The sequence below is a fragment of the Nesoenas mayeri genome (genome assembly GCF_963082525.1).
Source record: "Nesoenas mayeri genome assembly, chromosome: W".
NCBI classification, from domain to species: Eukaryota; Metazoa; Chordata; class Aves; order Columbiformes; family Columbidae; genus Nesoenas; species Nesoenas mayeri.
The window spans coordinates 5,738,424-5,765,520 of NC_137553.1; the positions used below are offsets into that span (position 1 = coordinate 5,738,424).

Sequence of the window (27,097 nt, forward strand, 5' to 3'; positions counted from 1 at the left end):
ACACCTCAAATGGGATTCAGCTGCCTGATTTGGTAGTGATTCATCAAGAGTTGCCCTAAGTCTGGAGCACAAGTGTGATGGGTAGTGGCTGAGGGACCTAGGGGGTTCAGCCTGGAGAACAGGAGGCTGAGGGGAGACCTTCTCACTCTCTGCAACTGCCTGAAAGGAGGTTGGAGCCAGGGGGAGTCAGGCTCTGCTCCCAAGGAACAAGCGACAGGACGAGAGGAAACAGCCTCAAGTTGTGCCAGGGGAGGTTGAGGTTGGATCTTGGGAACAATTTTTTTTCCCAGAAAGGGCTGTCAGGCATTGGAACAGGCTGCCCAGGGCAGTGGTGGAGTCACCATCCCTGGAGGGGTTGAACAGACACAGAGATTAGGTTCTTAGGGACATGGGTTAGTGCCAGGGTTGGGTTAACGGTTGAACTCGTTGATCTTGAGGTTGTTTTCCAACCAAAATGACTCTGTGATTCTGTGAAGGAGCATACTACTTTTACTCAGCTCCCACCCGCGCCCGGCGCGGAAGGATACGGCGCTGGTAGTGCGTGCAACCACCAACCGCCAGTGCGGCTGCGTGTCTGCGGGTCACACAAACTCTTGCTCCCTTTCTCCTTTCCCGATCAACCACCCCTAGCGGGCGCGTGGGACAATGACTGACACCTAGCAGAACCAGTGAGCGGCGCCTCCACGCCCCGGCCGCGCGGGGCACGCAGCACCTCCCACCCAGCTCCATCTGCCTTCGCCTCGCGTCTTTTTTTTTTTTTTTTTTTTTTTTTTCTGCCGCGGGCACTCCATTGGCGCCTCGATCCGCCAATCGGCGGCGCGGGCCGGGCCTCCGCTCCCTTTGCCAAATCCTCGCTCGCTTGCTTTTCAAGTGACGGGCGGCGCAGCCAATGCACCGCCTCCCGCTGGGGGCGGGGCGCGGCGGGAGCCAATGGGCGGCGGGGAGGGCGGTCGCGCAGGGGAATGCAGTGCTGAGGGAAGAGAGCGGCCGCGTAGCTCCCCGAGGAAGAGGTTGGTTCAGCGGTGGTTTCGGCGGGTGGCCTGGCTGCAGCCGCGGGAGGGGTCGCCGGGCGGCCGCTTTGCTGAGACGAGGGTCCCCACCAGCTGTGGGGGACGATGGGCGGGGGTGCCTCCGCATGCCCTTCTCCCCCTTTGTTGTGATGGGCCCGGGCGGACCGGGACTGGGGGAGCGGGATGGAAGGGCGGCGTGAGACGGGGGGGTCGGCTACCGCCGGCCGCTGGGCTGGGGCTGCATGACGGGAAGTGGGGTGGGGGGGAAGGTCGTTGTCACCACCCGCCGCCGACACGGCGAAACAGCCCCTAGCGCGGGGTGGGGGAGGGTGGGAAGGGTCGGGTTGTGCCTCCCTGTGTATGGGGCGTGACGGGGCGGGGGAGGGGGGGGGAGGTGGAGAACAATGGAGTTCTGCTTCTATTTCCTCTCCCCATCCAGCTCTGCTCTTCTTGCGGAGCTCAGGTGTGCAAAGCTCTGTGCTGGGGGTGGTGGAGAAAGTTTAGCAGCGAGTTGTAAAGAAGCGTTGAGGGTCGTGAATCTTTTTGTCTGGTCCTCTCCTAGTCCAGAGCCGTGGGTGTGAAATACACGCTGCCTGTGTGAGACGCGTCCCATGCGAATGGAGATCAGTGATTTTCTTCATGGCTCTGGTTTTGATGCTGTAGTTGTTTATGCATTGTAAGATGTAAACAAACATGATCTGTTAAGTGTTTTGTATACCTCGATAAAGCACATGGGAGAAGTTGTGATAAATGCAAATAGTTGGTGTTCCTGCAGAGTTGTAGAGTTCCTAGTTGCAATTTTTTTATGTGGGGAGTGAAAGGGAAGAGAAAAAGTGTGACATTGTGTTGGGTTGTGTGTTGTTTTTTTTGGTTTTTTGTTTTTTTTTTTTTTTTTTGTTATTTCTGGGGAAATAAAAAAAAGGATGAAGAGCCCTTGTGGTAGTCTTGGAGAGCTGTTGAATTGAACAGCTGGGATTCAGACTGCAGCCTAGACTAGTGTCTTTTTGGTTGTCCATCACAGTTTTTGACTAAAAAAAAAAAAATAACAAACGTGTGTTGTGGTCTTTTCAAACACTTAAGAAGCAAGTGGATAGCATTAAGAACAAGTTTTACTTGCTGGATTTACCAAACAAGTATTTCTGAAAATGCTGCAGCTGGTGTATATTGGGTGTAGAGCTCACGTTACCACAGTTCATGGTTGTAAACGAGTCAGATTCCATCTGTAGCAAGAAGTTTATAATGACAGCTTATTAGGAGACCGCACATAACAGCAGGTTTGTCTGTTCTTAAGTGTTTCTCTCTTAGCCTGGAGAGCTGTACTTTCAAACTGATTCATGACATTATTTCTGTTGGGGCTGGACTTTGTAGTGTGATCAGACTTTATTTTCCAGTTTGAAAAAAGAAAAACAAAAAACCCTACAAAAAACAACCCTCTTGTTGTGAAGGCTTTGTAGTAGGTTCTGGATAACATTGAATCTGAGCTCTGCTTGAGACTGAAGAGAATTCCTCAGCTTTGTTTATGTAAAGAGCAGTATGCGAAGTTTTAATTATTATAAAAAGTATTCTAGAGTTTTCAAATATATACAATGCTGCCTTAATGATTGTACATATAAATGCCCTGTAATTGAAAGCATCCATTTATGGGCCTGACTTGCTAAGTGAGCTGTAAATTCTGCTTTTCAGATTGGATTTAATGACTTTTATCATAAAGCCACAAACTAGTTGTGAACTGTGCTGAGAGACAAACAATACCTAAGCTTACTTTGCCAAAATATTTGTAATTGTTGATTTGTTAAACTGAATTGCTTCAGGTCATGTGATGGGATTAGGTTTTTTGCAATAGAATGGAGAGTATGGGCAGCCCTGTGTTCAATCCTCTTTGGGCAAGAAGAAATTGGCTACTGCAGAAAACCTTCCTAAATGCTTTTCTCCACTTCCAGTAGAGAAACTGTGTTACAGGCAACATTTCAGATGATATTTTATTATGATTATTTGCTTTTGACAGCTGTAGTGTGAAGTAAGACCAAGAAGAGACTGTGGGAGAGCAGCTCCTGGGTCTCTTATCAGTTTAGTCTGGGGCTCAAGCTTGATTTAATTATGCTGGAGCAATATGAGATTAACATAAGATGCTCTTCTGGTGCAAAGTGAACTCTGATTATCAGGGAGTGGGGAGGCTGGTTTGTTTGAAGAACATTTACCTTAAGCCTGTTTTGAAAGTGAACTTGCATTAACTAATCGTTAAATACAATTGGTTTTGGTTTAGGAAAGTGGAGAAGCTGCTAAGTTATACAGAAAAACTGAAACGTGTACCTGCTAATCAGTTCTGTGAATATTTCTGTCAGATTTAGCCCAGGAGTAATTTTATTTTCTGAAATATTGGAACTGATACTTGCCTGTTACAGGTGGAAAATTTTAGTCAAAACAAATGAGGTGAGAAGGGCTTCAACTGCTGTGCTTTGAAGTGCTTATTCTTTTGTGGGGCTATTAAGGTCTTTTAGTTTTAAGCAACAATATTGTGAGGTTGTTCATAATACTAAGTAGGTGGAAGAAGTTTGGTGCTTTGCAGAGACAGCTGGATTGGCCAACTGCTGTTGTGGTAATTTTCCTCTTTTGTAATTCTAGGAGAATTGCTAAAATACATTGGTCCTATTAGTAGTTTAATCAAAAGTCAGTAAAATTAACATCTCTTCTTTCTCATGTCTCCAGTTGCATGCAGTTTTAGTATACCTTTAATACATGTGTTACAGTGTGCTAATTTTCTAATAGCAGTGTAGCTTTTCTTTATTACATTTGTCTGTAGTTTGCAGCAGTCCTTAGTAATTGAAGAAAAATCCAACTTCTGAACCTTTCATAACACCACGATCAAGCTTCTTTTAGTTCTGTGTATGAGAAACATGAGTTTTCTCATTTGATTCGTAATCAAACTTCATGAAATGAGTGAGAGGAAAAAAAATCTACTTTCAAATTAGGTGGGTAATTCTGCTTTCAATGAGCTGTATAAAGATAATACAGTTATGCAGAGTTTTGAGATGCAATAGTAGAGTAAAATAAGCCTAAAAATTCCTGTGGAAATTAAGTCTGTAGATAGGCATGTTACAAAATCCTTATTCTAAAACTAACCCAGATGAAGAATTTTCTTCACTCCTGTCCCCCTAGATGCCAAGCAACCTGCCTTGAACCTTGTCAGTTTGTGTCAAAGCTTCAGAAAAGTATGTGGCTGCAGGTTTGAGCTTCTCCACTAGGACAAAACCAGGTCTCTTTAGTATGTGTTTGTAGGGGAAGAAGTTAAAAGTATTATCCCTTCTGGAATCTCAAAAGTCAGTTTTTGGAGGGGGTGTGGTTGCAATAGAAGAAGTGAAATATCTTCTCTTGTCTGTTCTGCTGAGTTAACTAGAGCGTATCCTATGTGAAAGGGAAAAGACTGGCTTTGATTTTAATTCGAACTTCATACAGAATTCAGGTTTCCTATGTGTTGGGATCATGAACGTTGGGGAAACTTTCTCAGATTCTGCTGAGAATAAACTGTCTCCTTGTTGTTTGGAGTAACACAGCCTAAAGTATCCAGAAGTGGATCATAAATTAGTTTTGCTTGTGTTCAATGCAAGATGAAATACTTGTTTTATCATTTCTGTAAGTCTAAATGACTTTGGATTAATATGAAAAAATATACAGTGCTGCATAAGCTATGCGCTTTAAAACTTTAGCTCTCATTACTGTTTAGCCTAACATAAGGTCTTGATACTGCCTTAATTAGACTATGCTTCAATTAATGTTGCCTTATTCTGAAACCACTAATATCACAGTGATGCATGTGAAGGGGAAAGGATGGATATTTCTTCCTCTCCTGAAAGATCTGAAATATTGTGCACTTGGTGAAATCGATAAAGGATCTTATCCAAATTCCAGGACTAATGAAAAAAAAAATTGTCTTTTTAAAAAAAAAAATCACAAAACCAAGACTAAAATAGGGAGGAAATGAACTTGTAAACTCTCTCTCAAATGCCACATGTTATTTTCTTTGACGTTTTTTCCTCAATCTTCTTTCTTGGGGAACCTAACTTCTTTCTTCTTTATTCTGGGAGAGTTCTCGCAAATGAAGTTCCCCTAAGCCAGAATACTTCTAGTGAAACCAGGAGACATCAGATTTCTTTATTTCAAGTTTAAGATGAATAAGCAGACTGATATGAAATATGTTGCATAAGGCTTTAGAATAAATTAGCCAGAAATCACTTGATAGGTTTGGTAGCACCAGTGTCTTTATAGTGTGTTCCAGATGCTCAGGAAAGGAGAATTTCCCTTGAAGATTTTAGTTCTGTTAGCATGCTGCCCTTAAGGTTTTTTTCATCTTTCCTGCTTAGTTACTGCTGGGATCATGGACTTAATATTTAATAATTGTTCCGGAGAGCCACAATAGAATGGAATAATAGTAGATATGACTCAAACTGTGACTTTAAAAGTTGCCAACTATGGACACCATTTGACCCACTATAGAAACATGCGTGCTTCAGGAAGCGGAGATACATGACGGGGCAGAGATGAAACGAATACCACCGAAGTCAGGCAATTTGTAAATTTTCCAGTATTAATCTGTTGGGAATAACAGTACGTGCTCCCTGTGTTCCAGCAATCTGAAGAAACATTCGGAACTCTCTGGGGAACAGAGCGAATCCTCCTTTGAATATTCAAAGCTGTATTTTTAAGGTGTAATCCAGAGAACATGGAAAGGGATAAAATAGCAGAAGTTTTTTTACTCTGTATCATACTGCTGCCTTGATACTAATAGTTCAACTATAGTTGAGCTCAGAAAGTGGTCTCAAAAATCTGCTTACACTTAGTCCCAGAGTCTCAATATGTTGATATGTTGTAGTGGGAATAGTACATAGGAAGGTAAAAGATCAGATTTGGGCTGTGATGTTGGGCCTCAGTAGAAGAGAATGAGCAAAGGAGAGACAATGCAAAGAATAAGCAATGGTAAAGCACATTTAATGTCCTTAAAAGCAAAAGCTGTAAATGGGGACTTGGTTTTTGGAGATGGTTGGCTGTAGACTAGAAGGAAATCACAAAAACTATATTGCAAGGAGGAAGGGATGTTACATATTAAGCATGTATTTAATCTGTGACCACTTCGGCAATGTGGAAATGTTTTTGGCAACGTTGGCAAAGATTGTTTTTTGGGTGCATTTGGGGAAAAAGGATGAGGAAAGTGTACATGGGAAATACTAGAGGAATGTTTTTAGAAAGAGGCTATTGTCAAAAGAGGCAATGCGTGAGAGGGTGATTCTTCAGGAATGAAGATCAAAACTCTTTATATTACTATATCAATTTGAAGGCAAAAATTACAGGTGTTGAATTAAAACTGGTTTACTGGTCAAAATGACATGCAGCAATGACTCTTAAACTCCTTAGTATAAACATGGTATCTGAGACCATCTAGGTGGATACGTTTAGAACCCAATGCAAATGTAGGGCTTCTCATTTTTATTTGAACTCCTGCCAGATGTTCAGCAGCAGACATGTGCTGTCCACCTTCTATCTCCAAATTCCTTGTGAGGTGTAGATTTCTTTGTACTTTTAATTTTAATTATGATGTTGAGAGCTTTAGGGTAATATAATCAAAAAGATAAGTGAAAATATAACCACAGACTGATACAATTTTTCTGTGGTCTTTAGATCAGTCCTTATGCAATATCTTCAAGGACTTGTAATTAAATTGAAATAGTAAATCTTTCAGGCTTGACATGTGTCCAGAGGAGCTTCCCAGACTATGAGCTGTGTTCAGATAATTTCTTTGTGACAGAAGGCTGATAGTCCTCTCTTTGAGAGAGGGACGTGATTCAAATGTACAGAATCATGAAGCTTGTGGACGAGATGAATATACACAGTTCTTTAGCAAAGCTTGCAGTGGTAGAACAAGGGCCACTTTCTGATGCTAGAAAGAGATTGAATTCAAACAGCTAAAAGTACTTCTTTAGACAAGTGGGCAGTTAAACTCTGGTGCTGTCTCCTGCAAGAGGTCATGGAAGCAGGTTCAAAAAGTGGTTAGATGATTTTGTGGCCAACAGGTCCGTAAACAGCTACTAAAGGTAATAGGTAGGAATGAAGCCTTTAATTTCCCACTGGAACAGTTTAAGATGCTGAAGAATTACGAAGAGAATGGGTTACATACGACAGACAGGTTCATGTGCTTTCCTTGAGTAGTGAATCTTTTTGCCACCTTTGGAGACAGAACTGCCCAGTAGGGTATTTCTTCTTAATTTCTTTATTGCTGCATTTTCCTGGCATAATTTGCATGGATCAAAATTGCTCTGAATTCAACCTAACTGTGCCTTAGGCTTCACAGTGCTTTCTCTAGGCTTGCAGCAGAGTGTCACTTTTGCAAAAATTAAACTGGCTGAAATATTCTCCTGTGAGCATTCATCACAAACGACTGAAGTATTTAACCAAGTGAAGTCCTGCACTGCTTGTATCACATTCTCTCTGCTCAGCCCCTCAAATATATGGGGCCAATACAGGAATATTTTACTGAAATTCTTATTGATACCCCTGGCAAATCCCTGACATGGCAAAACAATAGCTAGAAGGAAGAAGTTAGTTTAATCCTCCCAGACTTTTAGTCTGCAGCTGTGATATATGTTGTGTGTTGTGTTTTTTTTTTTTTTTTTTAAAGCAGCTGCTAAGCTGCAATAATAATTGTAATAAAGGACTCTAAGTGTGTCCCTTTTTTTTAATTTTTTTTAAAGCAGATCAACCTGTGCTTAGTTACGTCTGTGTGGACAGTCTTTTGGAAATGGGGAAAAAATGGGAAAAGAGGTGTGGGATTTTGTTTGTTTGGGGTTTTGTTTGTTTGGGGTTTTGTTTGTTTGGGGTTTTGTTTGTTTGGGGTTTTGTTTGTTTGGGGTTTTGTTTGTTTGGGGTTTTGTTTTTGCTATGAGGGTGATGAGACATTGGAACAGGTTACCCAAAGAAATTGTGGATGCCCCATCATTGGAAGTGTTGAAAGTCAGGTTGGACAGAACTTTGAGCAGCCTGATCTAGTGAATGATGTCCTTGCCTATGGCAGAGGGTTGGATTAAATAATTTTTAACAGAACCCATTCTATGGTTCTCTAATTTAGAATAGATTATTTTGAATGACTTGCATAAAGTTACCAGTGTTAATCTTGAGTCCCTGTTAATTGGAACCTCTGTCTCTTTGACCCCAGAAAACTACAATTCTTGCTTCAGTCATATTTTTAGGTGCTCTCAGAAGCTCATTTTTGGAAGTATATTTTAGTTGAAACTGAAATGTCATTGCTGCCAAATGTTTTGTTTTGTGGAAGTTGAAAAGTTATGATTTAAAGTTACCTGTACAATATAATTTAGTGTTTGACCTGTTGGTCCTTACTGAAACTGCAAAGACATGACAAGGCATAAATTAACCATGAATACTGTAGCCTGAAGTATCCCAAATAATCCATGCTGTTTTGCAGATGGAAAATTTCAATAAGATGAAGTTTATACATTTTGGATAGAAATGAGGCATGTGCCTGTACAGGATGGGGAGACATGTAAGCTGCCTTCAGATCTCAAATTAAGTAGCCTGAAGGTAGTGTTAGCTCTTAGCTGAACTAATTTACAGAGCTTGGAAATAAGGTAACTTTCTGGAGTTCAAATACCTATTTGCTGCCTGGAAATAAGGTTGTTTTTGACTTGAACCCATAGGGCCGTTATGTCCTCAAGCAATTTCTGACAGCTGTCTGCCTGAAATAATACGGTTTATTTGAGGCTTATGTTTTAGTACCTCAAACTAGCTTAATAGAAGCTGCAAAACCAAGTTTGTTTTTTGTTTTTTGTTTTTTTTTTTTTCCTAAATGGCTATAATTTTTCTTCAGAATGATTTGAAGCGCAAATTGCAGCGAATGCCAAATATAGCCCAAGTTTCGGCATCCCTTCTAATCTTTCATTTTGTATAAACATCCTGATCAGGTAGTTGATACTATCAAAATTGAAAACACGATTCTACTACTCAGGTGCCTGCAAACTAAGATTTTAAATATCCTTTAATGAATTTTTAAAGACTTGATGATTTTTAGGTGCTGCCAGTTGAGAAGTTTCATTTTCTTTAGGCCATTGAGCTCTAGTGCGAAAGATGAGAATAAGCTTATTACCAAATTTATGAGTGAATTTCAAGTCCGTGTCCCCAGTGAAACAGAAATTGCTAGTTATTTAAAATATGACAAAGAAAATGAGAAGAGGCTTGTGAAATGGTTGGCTATTGGAAGACTTCTATCAAGCTGTAATTACTAAATGATATTCAAAATGCAATTTTGCTTGAGAAGTTAATTTGGAGATGGGCAGAACGTGCATATATGTGTATGTAATTTGTCAATCATGTATGGAAAATATTAATAAATGGCTAAAATGAACCAGCCTAGGTGCAAAGTTAGACTCAAGTTAACTTCTGTGTTTTCTGGAGTTGATTTAAAGCAGGAAAGACTCGAAGAAAAAAAAAAATGTAATCCAACAATAACCTTAATTGTTGAAGAGTCTGCAGCAAACTTGCATTTTAACTTTATTGGTGAAGTTTTGAACCATGATGAAGACTATTTCTGAACCATTATCTGCCTTGTTTTGGGTTGCAGTGTCCTATGGCATTTGTTAATGAAAGGTCCTAAGCAAGATATATTAATATTTGTTTCATGTGAAACCTCAGTGCTAATGTTTCTGTTTTGGTTTGTGTTTTTAGGGATCGGACGGGAATCTCTTATTTTATTGCTTGCTGAGCGTTCTTTCTGGTGAAAGTTATGTCATCCATATTGCCATTCACTCCACCCGTGGTGAAGAGACTCCTGGGGTGGAAAAAATCTGCTGGTGGCTCTGGAGGGGCTGGTGGCAGTGAGCAGAATGGTCAGGAGGAAAAGTGGTGTGAAAAAGCAGTGAAAAGCTTGGTCAAGAAGCTGAAGAAAACAGGACAGCTGGATGAGCTCGAGAAGGCAATTACCACTCAGAATTGCAATACAAAATGTGTGACGATACCAAGGTAAGTACTGTTGTGTTTAAAATTGTTACAACCACTTAAGAAACAACTAAACGGATGCTTAAGCTGTCCTGTGAACAAATGACTAAAAAATCAGTTGTATGCTTTTGATTGTTTAAAACAGTTTGGTTTTACATAGTGCTTGCTTGGAAAAGTCACAGTTTCTAATAGTAACTTTACATTTCAATTTTCATTATTATGTAGATTCCAATTTGTTTGTATTTTGGTGGTGCCTAGCACAGCTCTTAGTTTGTAGCACTGCCTTATGCTTTTATTTAATAATCCTGTCTATAATTGGAGGGGAAAACTTGAATCTACTCTGTCACTTTAAAAAAACAAAAACCAACAACCAACCAAACCAAAACCAACCAAACCCACCAAACCCCAAAACCAAAAAAACCCTAGTTTTTCCTTGGTCAATACTTCAGTCATCTCATTATTTTCAGTTGTATATGGTAGTTATTTTAAGTTGTACAAGCTGCATCCATTCTCCCTTCTGAAGGGGAAATTTCTCTTTGGAGGCAGGTTGTCTGAAGACCAGTTTATTTACTTTAATTATTATTTGTTATTGGTTAATGAAAATGCTTTTTATTTAATAACCTGGAGTATTTCTAGAACTGCTCTTCTGCTCCTGATATGTATATACATCCAGGTGAATGACTTGCATTCTACCCCTTTGAATTTCTCAGCTTAATTCATAGCAACTCCTGTGTGAGAGGCAAGGGTTATGTTTGTAAGTATAATGCAGTCTGCTCTTGATTCATGCTGTACAGAAATCCCACTAAGGTGTGTGTATAAGCTCACTATGTGTGACATAAGTATCAAATCACAGGTATGTTTTGCTAGGAAGAAGCTAGAGGATCTGGTGGCACAGGAATGTTCTGGGCACTTAGCCCATTGACACTTACATTTTCTCTCCCCTAGAAAGGATTTTATCTGGTTTATGAACTTAATTTTTCTATTAGCACGTTCGTCCCAGCTACTTTTAAGCTTTATATTAATCATAGTGCAAATTAGATTAGACTGGTGTCAGTAATGATTTTCAAATATCAAATGTGTTATAGCTGTTATTTGATAATGGTTTTAGCATTCTCTTTCAGATTTGACACAGCTTTCTGGGACAAATCATGAGAATGCTCTGAATGAATGACTACTTTAATTCTGTTCTCTCTCTTTTCTGTTCACCTTTTGTTTCCTATGCTGCCCTCTGCTTGTATTTTCTTCCCTAGAGCAGTCCCAAAATTCTCTAGGTTTTCCTTCTGCTTTCTTCCTTTTGCCAGCTAGAAAAAAAATCAGAAATAAAATATTTGAGCTTTCTTGTTTTGAGTGTATATCAGTAGACTGAGATTGGAACCTGTAGGGACATGGTATTTTTGAGTTGACATGTGATGACTCTATGATTTTTTTAGCAAGTCTTTACCATGACGTGTTGACGTGGAAGTCACGGACTAGTCACATGATCAATATGATCAGATAGTAGTCACTTTATTAGCTGAAGCATCAGACTTATATATGCTATTGGCTCCCTTATTATGCGACAGCTAGAATCTGATTGGTTGCATGCACTGTTAATGAGCTATTTGCGTGTCCTTAAACCATTTCTGCTAGCTCAGTCCTATTTGGTCTGCGACCACCAACTCCCCCCATGGCATCCTGTTTTTTCAGACAGGCATTGGCCACGTACACTTGCCTTTCTTCCTCATTTTTCTGCTGCATAAGCTTGTATCAGCATTTCTTGATTTATCTTGCTGCATCTTTGAGGCCTGCACTTTACAGGCTAATCAAGTTCATATCTAAAGTGTCTGGATTGCTCACTACATGTCCTTGGTCTTCTAAAAACCCCACAAATCCCCCTTTTTGTTTTTGAGCAAGCCAGACACCAGCAACCATTTTTTTTTTTTTTTTTTTAAAAACATCTTGATAATACAGCTTAATGCACATCCAAGAATCATTACAATAACCAACGCTGTAATTAACATAGTTGACCCTTGTATAAGCAGATCTTTTAACCATCCTGTAATGCCCAATGATTCCAGCCAATCTGTTAAACTATCTTCTACTTTAATAGCTCTCATATTGTCTCGTAACTCAGTGAATTGACGATGTATTGATTTTGAGTGATCTGATAAATTCATACAACACATTCCATCAAAATCTTCATAACCATGACCACGTGCTAAAAGCAAAAAATCTATAGTGGCTCTATTTTGTAATACAGCATGTTGCAAACTATCTATATCTTGTGTTAATTCACTAATAATTTTTGAGGTTATATTCATTTCTTTAGCCATTAAGCAAGCTAATTTGCCAATATCTGTCAAAGCTTTAGCAGCTGCCCCCCCAAGGTACAAAAAGCGAAAGCAATATTCATTCTGCTTTACTATATAATGTCAGATTGCCATTGCATTCATGTGTTAGCTGCTTTAATGCTCTTCGTTTTCATGTATGATTTTTCAATGCTGTCATTGGTGGAGCAAACGTAATCAATTTTCCAAAGTAGCATGGACCCCCTATTGGCTTTCTTGGAATCCCTTTCCATGCTCTGTCACCACATATTAAGAAATACCTTGGAGGAATAGCTTTTGCTGAGTCACTTACCCATAAAGACCATTTTGAACTCTGTGTTTCCAGTCCTATGGCTCCATTACAATAACCATCTTTGTTCTTATAGTTATATGCTGGTGTTCCTTTTGCTAACAACTGTGAGCTACTTACATTGGTACATCCTGTCCAATTCAACTGTTTATAAAAATTTACTCCTGTCAGCCTGCTGCCTCCAAAACTAAAGCATGATCCATTTCCTCTTATGGATCCAAGAAGGTCTAATTCTTGGGGATCCCATGGTAAAGAAACATTCAAATGTTCAATGACTAATGCAGCTGCAACACCAATTTGCTTTGCTCCTGCTTCGCAACATGGTGACTAGGCTTTCTTATTACAATTATATTTCTTATCACATGTAGATTTTACCACTGTTTCACCTAATACAGTAGTATTGTTTACCCAATACTTCTAGTCACTTGGATCTCAGTATGGCGTACCCACAAGACAGGTTCTAAATGGATCAGAGACTGATTGCATTGCAATACAAAATGATGATTGGTTTGATTTGCAAATGTTAACCACATGTTGGGCCTAGGATCTATGCGATGTAATGCGTTTGCCTTATCTATAGCTCCTAAATGGGACCCAATCATTAATCCAAAAATTACCCCCACGATTATCTTCGCTGGGTCCATTTTTGGCGGACCCACCATTGTTGTTTCTCTCTCTCTCAGTTTTCAGGACTGACGGTCCAAGAGCATGGAATGGGTATGTTACTCAGAATCACAGAATCGACTGGGCTGGAAAAGACCTCAGAGATTGAGTCCAACCCTTGGTGCAACTCTAGTCCATTTATTAGATCATGGCACTAAGTGCCATGTCCAATCTGAGTTTAAAAACTTCCAGGGACGGCGAGTCCACCACCTCCCTGGGCAGGCCATTCCAATGCCTGACCACTCTCTCTGGAAAGAATTTCTTTCTAATATCCAGCCTAAATTTCCCCGGCAGAGTTTAAGCCCATGCCCCCTTGTCCTATTGCTGACTGCCTGGGAGAAGAGACCAATCCCCACCTGGCTAGAACTTCCCTTCAGGTAGTTATAGAGAGTGATGAGGTCACCTCTAAGCCTCCTCTTCTCTAGACTAAACAAGCCCAGCTCCCTCAGCCTCTCCCCATAGGTCTTATGTTCAAGTCCCTTCACCAGTCGTGTTGCTCTTCTCTGGACCCGCTCCAGCACTTCAATGTCTTTCCTGAACTGAGGGGCCCAGAACTGAACACAATACTCCAGGTGTGGCCTCACCAATGCAGAGTACAGGGAAGGAATCACTCCCGCGCTCCTTCCCTATAATTTGATTATTGTTAATTGATTAATTGATATTGTTAATAATATGATACTTATTATAAACCTTAGTTATATCAAATAGCATAAAAGCAATCATTTTAGATTCCTGGCATCCAAGAAGCGTTAAAAAATTTGCAAAAGCTAGCTCGCGCCTAAAAATAGGCTCCTGCGTAGCAGGCAGTGTTCCTTCTAATTCATCCAAAGGTCTGCCTACCCATCGTTCAGCCCAATCAGCATGTGTTATTTGCAGTACACGATCATAGCAATGCAAACACAACCAGTGTCTCAATTTTTCTTTTTTTTTAACCACAATTATAACAACGCTTATCCTGTTTTCCCCCTTTTTGTTTTGCGACCAAAGGTCGCACTGCAGCTCCTACAGCTGCAGCCATGACCGTAGCTTTCTCTTGCTCTAACATTCAGTCAGCACCTTCGAGCAGCTGGCCCGCGTTAGACCCTGTGGCAACGCACTAAGAGCTCTTTTGGTTTTGTCATTCGCATTTTCAAATGCAAGCATATCTAAAAACCTCGCTTTCATGTCTCCAGACAAATCCGGATAGGCCATAATTGCAGTATGCAGACGATCTATAAATTTCGCGTAAGGTTCACTTGGGCCTTGCTTAACATTTGTGAATTCAGGTTGTGTCCTCTCATCTTGCACAGAGGCCAGCGCCTTAAATGCTAGGTCTTGACTAAGTTGTAACACCTCTGTCGCAAAATTTGCTTGCCAGTCGGGTCTAGCAAAAGGACCCTCTCCCAGCAACATCTGTGTTTGTACCCCATACAAAGGATCACCCTGTTGCCAAGGAACAGCAGCTGTATTGTCACAACCCTGTTGCCAGTACTGAAAGAATTGTATCTGTTGTGATGGAGATAACAACATTCTCATGGTCATACGTGTATCATGAGGTGTTAACAAATTAGCCGAAAAAATATGCTGCAATATTGACTGTGTATATGGTGATTTTAGCCCATATTGAGTTACTGCACTTTTAGCCTCTTTTAATGTTTTCCAATCTAGAGCTTCCCACATATTTATTCCTTGTGCATCTATCGCAACCGGATAAGCCATGGGCACCACAACTCCATCTAATATAGCATCACACACAATTCCCTTCCACTTAACTCCTGCCCCTCCCTCCACCCCTGCCCCTGATCTCAAAGGCACTGCAGTGGGTGGAGCTGGGACAGGAAAGGGACCATATGGATTGGAAATTGGTGGTTCTGAAGAAGCACTAATTGGTGGCGGAGGCATGGGTGCTGATTTCTCAGGAGCATCTAGTCGCGCTTGTAGGTCTTCCAATTTCTACAGCAGTTCCTTCAGCTGGGCATCTCCTAAACTTTGATTCGCCTCCTCTCGTTCACAGCAGGTAATCGGAGTCTGAGGACTTGGTGGTGTAGATGATGGAAGCGGTGGTTACAACCGTGTCACTGGCTATTGTGGTTCTGCGCTTGCATTTGGGGATTCTGTGGTGGGTGTCTCAGAACACAGCGGAGGTGGAGGGGGAAGTCATCGTCAGGAGTTATCTGTCTCCCGCGCTACCCTCCAACTGCTTCTGCTGACCGCTGACTATGACTTCCTCCAGCTCTTGCAGGGGCCGCGGGGATATTGGGGCCCGCAAAAATCATACTCGTCACTGAGCAGGATCCCCCTCCCGGTGTTAAGGCGGCAAAAGCAGAAGCGGCTGCAGTCCTTTTGGCTTTCATTTCTTTCAAAGATTTGTGAATCAACCTCCACAAAGTGGAGAACTTACTCGCCTCCTTGGATCCCATACTAATTTCTTCCCACAGCTTTGCCCCTATATCAGACCATACGTGGACCTCAAAGGCGGCTTGCACTGAGGGGATTAAGTTTTTACCCCGTGCCCAAAGCAGCATGGCCTTCAAGGTAGACGAGTTATAAGTAACCCCTCTCGTAGAGAGTATATGTTGGAGGAGCTTTGCCACTGCCAACTCTTCCTTTGAGGGTGTGATCCCCATCTCCTCCCTGGCTGCCTGCTTGATCAGAGCAGGATTTCCTTAACTATACATTAGTGTTTTCCAGAGTGCCGGGGCAGCACTCACCTTCGGCCGGCTTCCGCCCCCTCAGTTGTCGGAATCACTGGGTCATCTTCATTTGTTGCCAATGCCGATCTGAAGGTCCCTGTTCAGGTGCCACTTGTCGATGCAGAAGTCACAGACTAGTCACATGATCAATATGATCAGATAGTAGTCACTTTATTAGCTGAAGCATCAGACTTATATATGCTATTGGCTCCCTTATTATGCGACAGCTAGAATCTGATTGGTTGCATGCACTGTTAATGAGCTATTTGCGTGTCCTTAAACCATTTCTGCTAGCTCAGTCCTATTTGGTCTGCGACCACCAACTCCCCCCATGGCATCCTGTTTTTTCAGACAGGCATTGGCCACGTACACTTGCCTTTCTTCCTCATTTTTCTGCTGCATAAGCTTGTATCAGCATTTCTTGATTTATCTTGCTGCATCTTTGAGGCCTGCACTTTACAGGCTAATCAAGTTCATATCTAAAGTGTCTGGATTGCTCACTACATGTCCTTGGTCTTCTAAAAACCCCACAATGACAGAGACAAAATGCTTAATTGGAAGGCGTTTCATATGATAGAAGGTCTCTATGTCATACAGAGATTCACTTGATATAAAATGTCTAATATTTAGAGCTCTTAGAGAGGGTTCCTAGAGCTCTCCTGCAGAGGTATTGGAGCAGTAAATGTTATTACTTCAGAATAGTTGTTGTTTACATTTAATTTTGAAGATGATGTTAGGAGATACAAACCAAATGCCAATTTATCATTGTTTTCCTAGTCTACTTGTCATCTGTATTTGACTTTCTCCTCCCACATGCGTGATTGTTTTGCGTTAAGGTAGATATAGTAAATAATTATTTAAAACAGACTACGAAGCTCGGTTTTACTCTGTATAGGCTCCATGTTGTGACTAGCAATCCTTGCTGGGCTGTGATGAACAATTTTCCTCTACCCTCTAGTCTACTGTAAAAGACTGGACCTGGGTTTTATTTTTCTTTACTACCTTAGGAGAAGCTGGTAGCTTAGAGAGCGCTTCAAGTGCTTTTGGCTCTTACACAAGGTTTAAAATTAAACTAAAAAATGACTTTGGTATTAAGGGGTGAGATATCAAGGTTGCTAGCAGCACTATACAGAATTCTTGAGTTTCATAGTTGGCTTTTGGACTGTTGATATAATTTTACTTTGACAGCAGTAGTCTGGGTTCCCAAGAAAGAACAAATGTCAACTCAGTACTATAATGACTTCTGGGGATTCTTGGTCTTGGATTTAGTAAGTTAATGAAACTGCTGCTTGAGACCCACTTTAATGAATGTCTTCAATGATCTGCAGATCAGGAGGGATAAATAATAAAATGCTGAATTTGAAACTTTGTTTTCTTCCTAATCAGCAGGAAGTTTGAGGTGCTAAGCTGCTGATATGTGGTTCTGATGTGATCTTACTTTCCATGTATTCTGTGTGGGGAGGGTTTTTGTGTTTGGTTTTCTATGTGTGTGTGGGGTTTTTTTTTGTGTTTTTTTTTTTTTTAAACTAGCTTTAGATTTAATTAATAACACTGTTTAACTCAGCATAGATAGTGACAAATATCGTGGAATGCTTCTGTTTGCAGCTGCTGCATTATTCTGTCAACAGAAGTTTCAGTTGTGGTTTCACAAATTTCTGGTCCCCTTGGAGATTTCCAGCAAGTTTGATACAGTACTTCATACTTTTTTATCATTGAAACCTAAACCAGCTAAAGGCCTACAAGCTTCTTTTTTTTTTTTTTTTTTTCTTTTTTTTTCAAAACTGAGAGCAAAAATGGAATTAAATTGCCTCTTAAGAAATCTGAATATTGTTATTGATAACCCTGCTGCAATTCTGATTGTTCTGTTTCTGTGCTGTTTGTCCAGGTAACTAGGTGCTTAGTGAGGCTCATACGGTGTGTACTATGCAAAAGCTGCTAATTTGGTAATTAACACAATGTGGGCTAATAGAGGTTCTGAGAAAGCAGAAGCAAACAGATAGAGTGGGTGTTGGCATCACGCAGCAGGGGTGCTTAGCTCTTCATAAGTGGGTCAGTAATCTAGAGCAGAGGCTAAATAAGTACAGAGGTCCTTTTGACACTGGCCCTCTAAGTAATTTGTAGTTGGCTCACTGGAAGGATTCAGTGAGATAGTGGGATTCTAATTGCATAATTCCTGTGTATCCTGAAACTAAACGTTGGCACGAGTTCACTTTTCTAAAATATGTAATGAATTTTGTAGAGTTTCAGATGCTGCCTTTATGCTCTCCCTTGCAGTTTCAACACAAATGGAGCACAAGGAGGAGTCAGTGAAGAAAGAGAGCATGAGCATCTGTGGGAGATTTGAGGGATTTTCTTGAGGTTGTTGTGTGGATGGGTTTCTATTAGATTGAGATTTATTTCTGAACTAGCCAAAGGAATCTCGAGGCCAGCCCAAAGGCTGAAAAACAGCGGTGAGACTCGGGCGCGTGGACAGCTCGTGAACATGGACAATATCAATCAGCTAATGCATGCTTGGACCGTGGACGCGTGATCAGGAAATAACTGCATATATAAGGAGGCTTGTTTCTGTAATAAATGGCTTCACTTGAATTCATATTGAATTGTGTGGAGTCCATGAGTTTTCGCCCTTGCAAGTGATGACCCCGACGTGATCCATAAGGAGAATTTACAGAAGGGGACGACTGCTGCGGGGAGCGAGCCCCAGCTGGAACGCCTCGGCTGGACCAGGACGTAGTCTGCGGGCTGCGTGACTCCTGATTGATTGCTACAGAAGTGACAGAGGAGGGATAAAGGATCCGATATCGTTGCAACGGACACGCAAAGAGGTGAGCAGCTGGGGGCGAGAGATGGGGCAGAATATTTTTAAAGAAGAAGAAGAAATACTGCGGCTCCTCTCGCATATTCTCTCTAAGAGAGGGGTGAAGTATGAGGAGAGTAACCTCAAAAGACTATTAATTTGGTGCAGAGGCAATGGGTTTCCTGCTGACCTGTTAGGAGTTTTTCAAATAGAGACTTGGGAAAAAGTGGGAACTGTGTTGTGGAAGACAATTAGTCACAGTGAAAAATATATTCTCGGCCTTGTAACCACCTGGAAACTGATAATTACTACAGTGAAGCAATTAAAACCTGAAAAGACTGTTATGAGCATTAGTGACTCAAAACTTAAACTTGAACTTTGGGACAATATAGAGCAGAAATTATGGGATAAAGTCAGCAATGGAGATAAAGAAGCTAAATCATTAGTAACTACATGGAAGCTTATAATCACTACCTTAAAAGATCTTAAGGCTGAACGGTCTGCTGCTGCCGGAATTTTTGCAGCATTGCAGCCTGATAAGTATCCTGAAAGTCGCTGTGAAGTTTACCTGGTTCATGTCTTTGATACCCTCCCTATTCCATCCCCTGCTGTGCTTTCGGCACCCCCGATAGTTCAGCAGTCCGAGGTGGGGGGAGGAAAAATGCCGAGCGGGTGGTCTCCTGTACCATTGTCCAACCCTGGTGAGAATAACAAGTCCAGAGGATTGGAGTCAGATGATTTGCCCAAAGAACCTGTGAAAGCTGAGAATGCTAAGGTCGTAAACAAGTGTACTATCAGTCCTTTTATGAATTTGTATCTGCCTTTACTGCCTTTTAACCCTCCAACTTCCACGAGAGAGCAGAAGGAGTCACTGGATAAGAACTGGACAACAGAACTGTGTGACAGATTAGATCAGCTAATAGTGAGTGAATCCAACAGTCGGCAGTTCAGTCATGATGATCGCGACGGGAAAGGAGGTGCGCCTGGGGACTCAGGTTATACAAATAATTATGGTGCTAGAAAGTATTGGTGAGAATGTGCACTGTTCCGAACCCCCCTGTTACCAACGATTCTCCAGCACTGTTCAAGTCCACGTTATCTGATGACTTGGATGAGGATGAGGGTCTGCAGCATTTTCTTAAAAGTTAAAGGAGTATATGTACGTGTTGCCCCAAGATCAGATAAAAGCTATGAAAGACTCAAGCAAAATTAGACCTATGCAATGTAACAGCTATAGATCATTTAGGACGGAACAATGGGGACTCGTTGAAAGGGGCAGGTATCCCATATCTCTTGGAGCAGACACTAATTGATACACCACAATTAGAGGCGTGATTAGTTTCTGAAATCCTGAGGCAGTCAACAGACCTTGCATATCAAGCTATGATAAAGGTGCCTGAAACCAACAAAGCAGCCAAATCTTTTATAACTACTATCAGGGTCCCAGTGAGAGTTACATGCAATTTATTGACCATCTTCAAGACGCCATCAATAAGCAGGTTGAAACCTTAGAAGCTAAGGAAGCACTAGTGTTGAAATTAGCAGTAGAGAATGCTCATGTTTGCTATCAACATGTTATTTGCGAGTTTTACGGTACATATTATGTCTTTCTGTGTGTTGCCCCTCTGAAAATCAAGCAGCTTGTCAGGAATATGAGTTAATTGTTTTACTGGTTGTTGTTAGAATTGTTTCTTTGTGGTGTAAGTACACTGTAAAACTTTCTCCCCACTTTTCCCACTTGCGCTGCAAGCAGTCCTGTGCTTCCCCCCCTCCCTCCCTCTTCTCATAGTTTTTACTTAAGAGATGGGGTCAGGAATGACTGTTTTCAGTCGTGTTTTTAAGAAATCGCTATTGGGAGGTGTTTTAAAACATAGGAAAGCACTTGGAAATATGAGGAAGGAAGATCTTGTGAAATATTGTAATTAATGGTGGCTGCGGTATAAGTTAAACGATTGGGAAAAGTGTCCGGAGAATAGAATCTTGAAGTGTAACACTTTGTTGCAATGAATGTTATTTTTAAGATGAGAAGAGTAGGACAAAACAAATCCCTACAAGAGATCATTAAATCATTACAGTCAGTTTTACAGGTGGAACGGTTTGAACTTCAACAAGCTGCCCAGGGAGGTTGTGGAGTCTCCTTCTCTGGAGACATTCAAAACCTGCCTGGACATGTTCCTGTGTGACCTCACCTAGGTGTTCCTGCTCCAGCAGGGGGATTGGACTAGATGATCTTTTGAGGTCCCTTCCAATCCCAAACATACTGTCATACTGTGAAGCTGAGAGAGAATTAACTGATAACACACAGGTCACAGTAAACTTGCTGAAGTCTGCAAGATGCTTTACTTATTAACCTGTTTTCTTTGTGGGTATCTGTTTAAGCATATTACAGTTTAATAGGTCTTTGTCTGTTATATGGTACAGTAAGTTTACAGACTGTTAAATCATGAGAATCGGTTCACTCAAAAAGTGCGTTTTGTGATAGTACAGAAGATCATGAGTCATTTAGTACCTTACTGCGTGAACGTGATGTTAAGATTTTGTGTGTAATAGCTGTTACTTTCTAGCATGCTAGCTTTATTCCAGTATCCAGACTTGCACAACTCTGTGATAGGCTGTGTCTCATCTCGATGTGCTGGATTTGGCTCTTTTGTATGCATACCAGGTAAAGAATCCTGATTTTGGCATAACAGTTGTAGCACCCCAGATGAGACACTAATAAAAGCCTTGCCCAGTCCAGCCTGCTGCGGTGGCGTGGGGGCAGGTGCCAATGGGGCTCCATCATGCACTGACCTGTTTTGTCAGGGAGACCCAATGGCACCACAACCTTGCTGAGCAGTAAGCGGCCCAAAGGTGCAATGCTAAAATCGAGATATTATCTTGTATTAGTGTAACTCTAATCTATCTGCATATTTGAACTTGGTGTTTGGTTTTCATATCTGAGCTCAGTATTTTAATTTGCATATTTATATTTGGTACTAAAAGAATTTTGTTTGGGGAGATAATTACAAAATGGGAACCGGTTCCACTGCTAAAATTCCACCTTGCTCTCCCTTAGGATGCATCCTTACACATTAGCATAATTGTTTATATTGTTATCTAGTAATTTTGAGACCAGAAAATAATTTAAATTGTTAAACTCTGCTTTGCAAAAAAAAAAAAAAAAAAAAAAAATCTAGGAAAATGGAGTAATGGATTGATGATTAGTATACTGTTTTTTTTTGATATCTGTTAATTGTGAAAGGTAAATGGGGCTGAGGAATGTAACAACTGTTGAGCTAATTGGAATTGTGTCTAAAACTCAGCTCATTGCAATCAAGGAGTTTGCTAGAGCCTCCCACTTCGTACCAGCGATTACGCCAGCTGCGTAGCCTTGGCTATATCTGAACTGCAGCAAGAAGATAAAGAAGAAGAAAAAAATGTAAAAAACTGTTTTCCCGCTGCTAAGTAGAGAAAGGGGGGCTTTATTCCCCCTGCTCTGTCTTTTTTTTCTTCTGGAGTATTGTCATCCATCCTTGTTGTGGCACTGTGTTGCTTCTCGGCTTTGACTCAGGGGTTGTTGGTGGTATTTATTTTTGCTTCTGTCTTGTTTCCTAGGTTTTGGCGTATCTTGGGAGAGAGCTCATCATTTTGCCTCCTTGCTGAACTTGGTCTTTTCACACTGGTCAGCTTTGGGGAGATCAGAGTGCTCAGTGCTTCTCTGGGTCAGAGTGGTACTAATTTGGGTGTGGAGTGGAGCCAGGTTGGTTTAATGGGGAGTTTGAACTGATTTGTTTTCATGCTGGGCTGAAGATTCTGCCATCTCAGATGGGGCGAGAGGGAGGTTTTATCCCCCCACCCGGAGATGTTACTGCTAGAGAACTGTAATACTGCATGAAGGAGTCTGAGGGTGAAATTTAAAGGCATTTCCAGTGGATCCATAGTTCTAATGAAGCTGGGAAATTAAACCAAATTTTTTTTTTCAATAGACTTATTCCGTGCTAACTAGCTGTAAGAGACTTCTTAGTAAATTCACCATGCTAGTTTTTGAGGTCATGGGAGAGAATGAAAGAAAGGCTGTTTTTTGAGACCAATGGAATGCCAAAATTGGAACCAGGTTTTAATACATGAATTCTTGTAGTTGCCAGAAAGTCCTATACCTCTCTTGGGTCAAGATTCATTAAGAAAATTGTAAGCTCAAATAATGTTTTCTGAGAATTCTGGTTAGTTGCATGGCCTACAAGAAGCTGCTTGGATGGTGCAGATCTGCTTGCTGCAAGTGAGAAATCTCCAAGGAAATTTCAAATGCTGTATTTCCACTAGTATTAACAGCCAGTGTTTTGATAAAGCAAATACTACACTGATAGATCTGAAACAGGACTTCAGTCCGGTAAGGGAAAACAATATCCAATAAATATGACAGCCAAAATGATGTTAGGAACTTTGAGGAATAAATTTATGACAACCTTACAGGCTTACTGCATTCAGTTGGACTTGCAGATTTGTTTATTTATAGCTACAACATAGAAACAACCTGTGGCTATTGTGGGACAGTATGATGAGAATGCTAACAGACTGTTATACCTACCGATTGTTACTCTGATGAAGAAATGCAGGGAATTAATTTGAGTCTTAATAGGCCATGATCCTTTTGTTTTATGTGTACCATTTGTGAAATCTAATTTTGATTTTTTTTTTTTATTTGCAGTCGACATTTTTGGAAATTGCACTAGCTGATTTTCTTAACAGCACAGCTTTTGGCATGCCTAAATGTAAATTGCTGCAGAACCTGCAAGTCTTTAACATCAGGTCGCAGACCATACTTGTATTGGTCCTATCCCAAATGCTTGCACAGTTTTTGTTGATAGTTCTGGGAAGTCTCATAAAGCTGTAGTGGTCTGGCGTGAAGATAACAATTGGCATCATTCTGTAAAAATTATTGAAGGTTCAACCCAATTAACAGAACTTGGTGCAGCTTTAAATTACTTAGAGCTTTTTAAGGAGGAACCTCTAAATTTGGTTTGTGATTCGGAGTATGTAGTCAAGGTCCAACGCGCGTATCCGATTCTGAACTGTTTTTTTGTTTTTGTTTTTAAACAAAAAGGGGGGAGAAGTAGGGAAAACACCACAAAACCAATTGTCAAAAGCATTGTATGTGATGAATCACTTATATCTAAGTGGTGCAACCTGAATTTGCCCTGTGGTGAAACAGTTTGCAATATGACCCAAAACCATGCTAAATCAGAAAGAACCTATATTATTTATGGTCAGATCACTAGTTAATGGTCAATGGAAAAGACCACATCAATTGATAACCTGGGGAAAAGGTTATGCTTGTGTCATTACAGGCCAAGGATTGAAGTGGATTCAACAAAGATTCAATGGATGCAGATGGACAGGAGGGAGATAAGTTGTGAGGACTGTTTCAGATGTAAACCGTGGATCCTAATTCAGTTTTACAGATCCTCACAGACTTGGTGGTCTAGAAGCCCACTAGCAAGCAGGTGGTGTACCGTCTGTGGAGAATGGCAATTTTAGCAAACAGTAGGTGAGCCAAAAGGGTGATATCATACTTAGTCAATGCAAAAATGAGATAAAATTATGAGACTTTCCTACCATGGTATCTATTGCACTCCTTCTCCTTAGTCTAGAAGCTGGTAAAGCTTTAGGAGACATATCAATGTTAAGCTATTGGTCTTTTAAACAGACTAATCTAACTTCTGAGATACTAAATCAATTAATAGTAGATGTTGATGGTATTAGGCATGTTACACTTCAAAATCATGTTGCTATAGATTTTTGTTGTTATCCTAAGGACATGGTTGTGATGAATTTAAGAGAAAGATGTTGTGTTAACTTGTTTAATCATTCTGGATCTATTCATAGTGTTTTAGACAAACTAACCCGGCACATTAATAAGATTGTCATAGTAGAATTAGGGTTTGACAAATGGTGGGTAGTTGTTTGATCTTATTATGTAAGGCTTAGCCACATTATATGTAACTGTAATCACTGTTCTTGATCATATGTTGTATACTACAGCGTATTTCAAAGATGATTCAGTGCGTTGTAAACAAGGCCTGGCTGGTTCAAAAACAAAAAGGGGAAATTGTGGGAGATTTGAGGGATTTTCTTGAGGTTGTTGTGTGGATGGGTTTCTATTAGATGGAGATTTATTTCTGAACTAGTCAAAGGAATCTCAAGGCCAGCCCAAAGGTTGAAAAACAGCAGAGAGACTCGGGCGTGTGGACAGCTCGTGAACATGGACAATATCCAATCAGCTAATGCATGCTTGGACCGTGGATGCGTGATCAGGAAATAACTGCATATATAAGGAGGCTTGTTTCTGTAATAAATGGCTTCACTTGAATTCATATTGAATTGTGCGGAGTCCATGAGTTTTCGTCCTTGCAAGCATCAATTTATAAAATAATTTTTCTAAGGGAGTAGTTTTTTCCTTATTATTGTGGGCTGTTCTGTTGAAATAAATACTTTGTAACTAGGGATAGCTAAAATCAAGACTTTAACAAACCAAACTGTGTCATGAATAGTCAACAGGTATATTCATAGTCTGTCTACGTTATTTAAGAAGTTGTTTCAGTGGTGAAAGTAGAGAGCATTGGAATCCAAACTAGGGAAACACAAATTGCTCTTTTCAGTGTCCCAGTATTTTGCTGTGATAAGCTTTTCTGTCTTAAAACGAATATAGACATCCTTTGCGCTTGCTTCTTGCTGCCTTTAAGTAAGACCAAAATGCACTTGTTTTCGTAAAATGCCTGATAATTTACAACTAACAAGAGTTTAGTGGGAGTAGGTTTGGGTTAATGTTGACCTGGGATGTTGTAGCTCTTATATTTTTTTAAATGTTTAAAAAAAAAAAAAAGCTAAGGGAAGCATTGCGTTAAGACTCCTTTGCGAAGTTTTATGTTCCTCTAGAGCGTACATATCTGAAATCTAATGCAGAACTGTGTCCTTCCTGAGCTGTAACTGCTTGCATCCGTACCACATTTTGAATTCTGCTTCTATGCCAATGTTTGGGAAATTTGACAGCTGTAGTAGAGTCTGCTAAAAGGTATCTATAACATCTGGTTTTCTCTTTTCAGATGTTTGTGTCCTTATCTCAGTACTGTAGAAGGGTTTGACACAGAATCAAATGACTTCCTTTAGATTCTTAGGTGAAAAGCAGCAGTTGCTTCCAGTGCCGAGAGAAGGGTAATTCTCCTGTCAAACTCTTGCTTTCCAGCCTGCTGTGCCATAAGAGTTTTAGAAAGTATCATCTGAAAAAATGCTTTTTCTTGCTTAACAGTTCAATATATATGTAGAAAATGTAGTCTTATCTGTGCCCTCTGTCCTTCTTGCTTAACATGAGGACAGTATCCCTGTGCTATGTTTCTTGTTTTTCAGAAGCTTATTTTTGCTTTATTTTCTGACTTAAGTGAGCAAGCAAGAGGGGCTCAAATCCTGCCATTGTTTTTTGAGTTTCTTAGGATGAAATAGCAGTATTTTAAAGCCATACCTGTTGCATATCTTTCACTTCAGCCAATAGTGTAGGTTGGTAACTTTTTAAAAGGCTATTACGAAACAAATCACACCCTGATTCTCTCAAGGAAATAGCATGGTGATGGTATTTAAGCATTGTGTTCAGAATGCCTTTTTAATATTTTTTTTCCTTAAGAAAGTAAAAATGTAATAGTATATATTGACTGCTTCTGAAGGCTGTAATGTGGGGGTTTTTTGTGAAGCAAAAATCTACAGGAGTTTCTTTTCCACGTGGTTTCTGAGTCTAAAAGGCTGTTCTGGGTGTTCAAGTGACTAGTACTATTGACACTTGACAACTTTTCTCATACTTGTTTAAAATGTCCAGGAAATAAATCCACTGCATATTAATATTTTTGTATTTTTGCTGTGAAGACTTTGGATGTGTTCACTGGAAAGGTGTAGCAGGAGAATCAAATTGCCCTTGCTCTTCTCATTCCTGTAATTATGGTAGGACTTGAATGTTGTCTCTACATCCTCTGTAAAAGACTAAAAGAAATTCTCAGTGATTTTTAAGTGTCATACCAGGCTCTGGCCTCCACAGGGCAGTAAGGACAGAAGGATGGTGCTTTGTGGTGGTTTCCTGTTGTGTGTGACATCTCTTCATCTCAGAGTTAGCCTCGTGCATATGTACTCCTCCGGCAGCTTGCCATGTACCTTCCTCTTAGTTAAAAGTGTTATGTAGCTTAAATTTTGAGCCTAGAAAACAGCCAGGCAGCTGCTTCCCAGATGAATAGAGTCCATTGTGTTGCCTGAATATGAAATGTGAAAAGATGATCCTGCAAGAGAAACAGTCTGCTGTTGCTGAAAGTGGCAAGTGCAAAGCAGTTGAC

At 40.6% G+C, this 27,097-nt stretch overlaps 1 protein-coding gene across 2 annotated transcripts in view; it reads left to right on the top strand.

Annotated features, from left to right (window-relative positions):
* Positions 1–985: 985 nt before the first annotated feature.
* The window catches only part of LOC308051437 (mothers against decapentaplegic homolog 2-like), a 70,448-nt gene continuing 44,336 nt past the window's right edge, over positions 986–27,097 (top strand). For both annotated transcript variants that reach the window (XM_080361863.1, XM_080361864.1), the window contains exons 1-2: positions 986–1,010; positions 9,735–10,028. In XM_080361863.1, the coding sequence (XP_080217989.1) occupies positions 9,793–10,028 (236 nt within the window). In that variant the 5' untranslated portion in view covers positions 986–1,010; positions 9,735–9,792. The remainder of the gene's footprint in view (positions 1,011–9,734; positions 10,029–27,097) is intronic.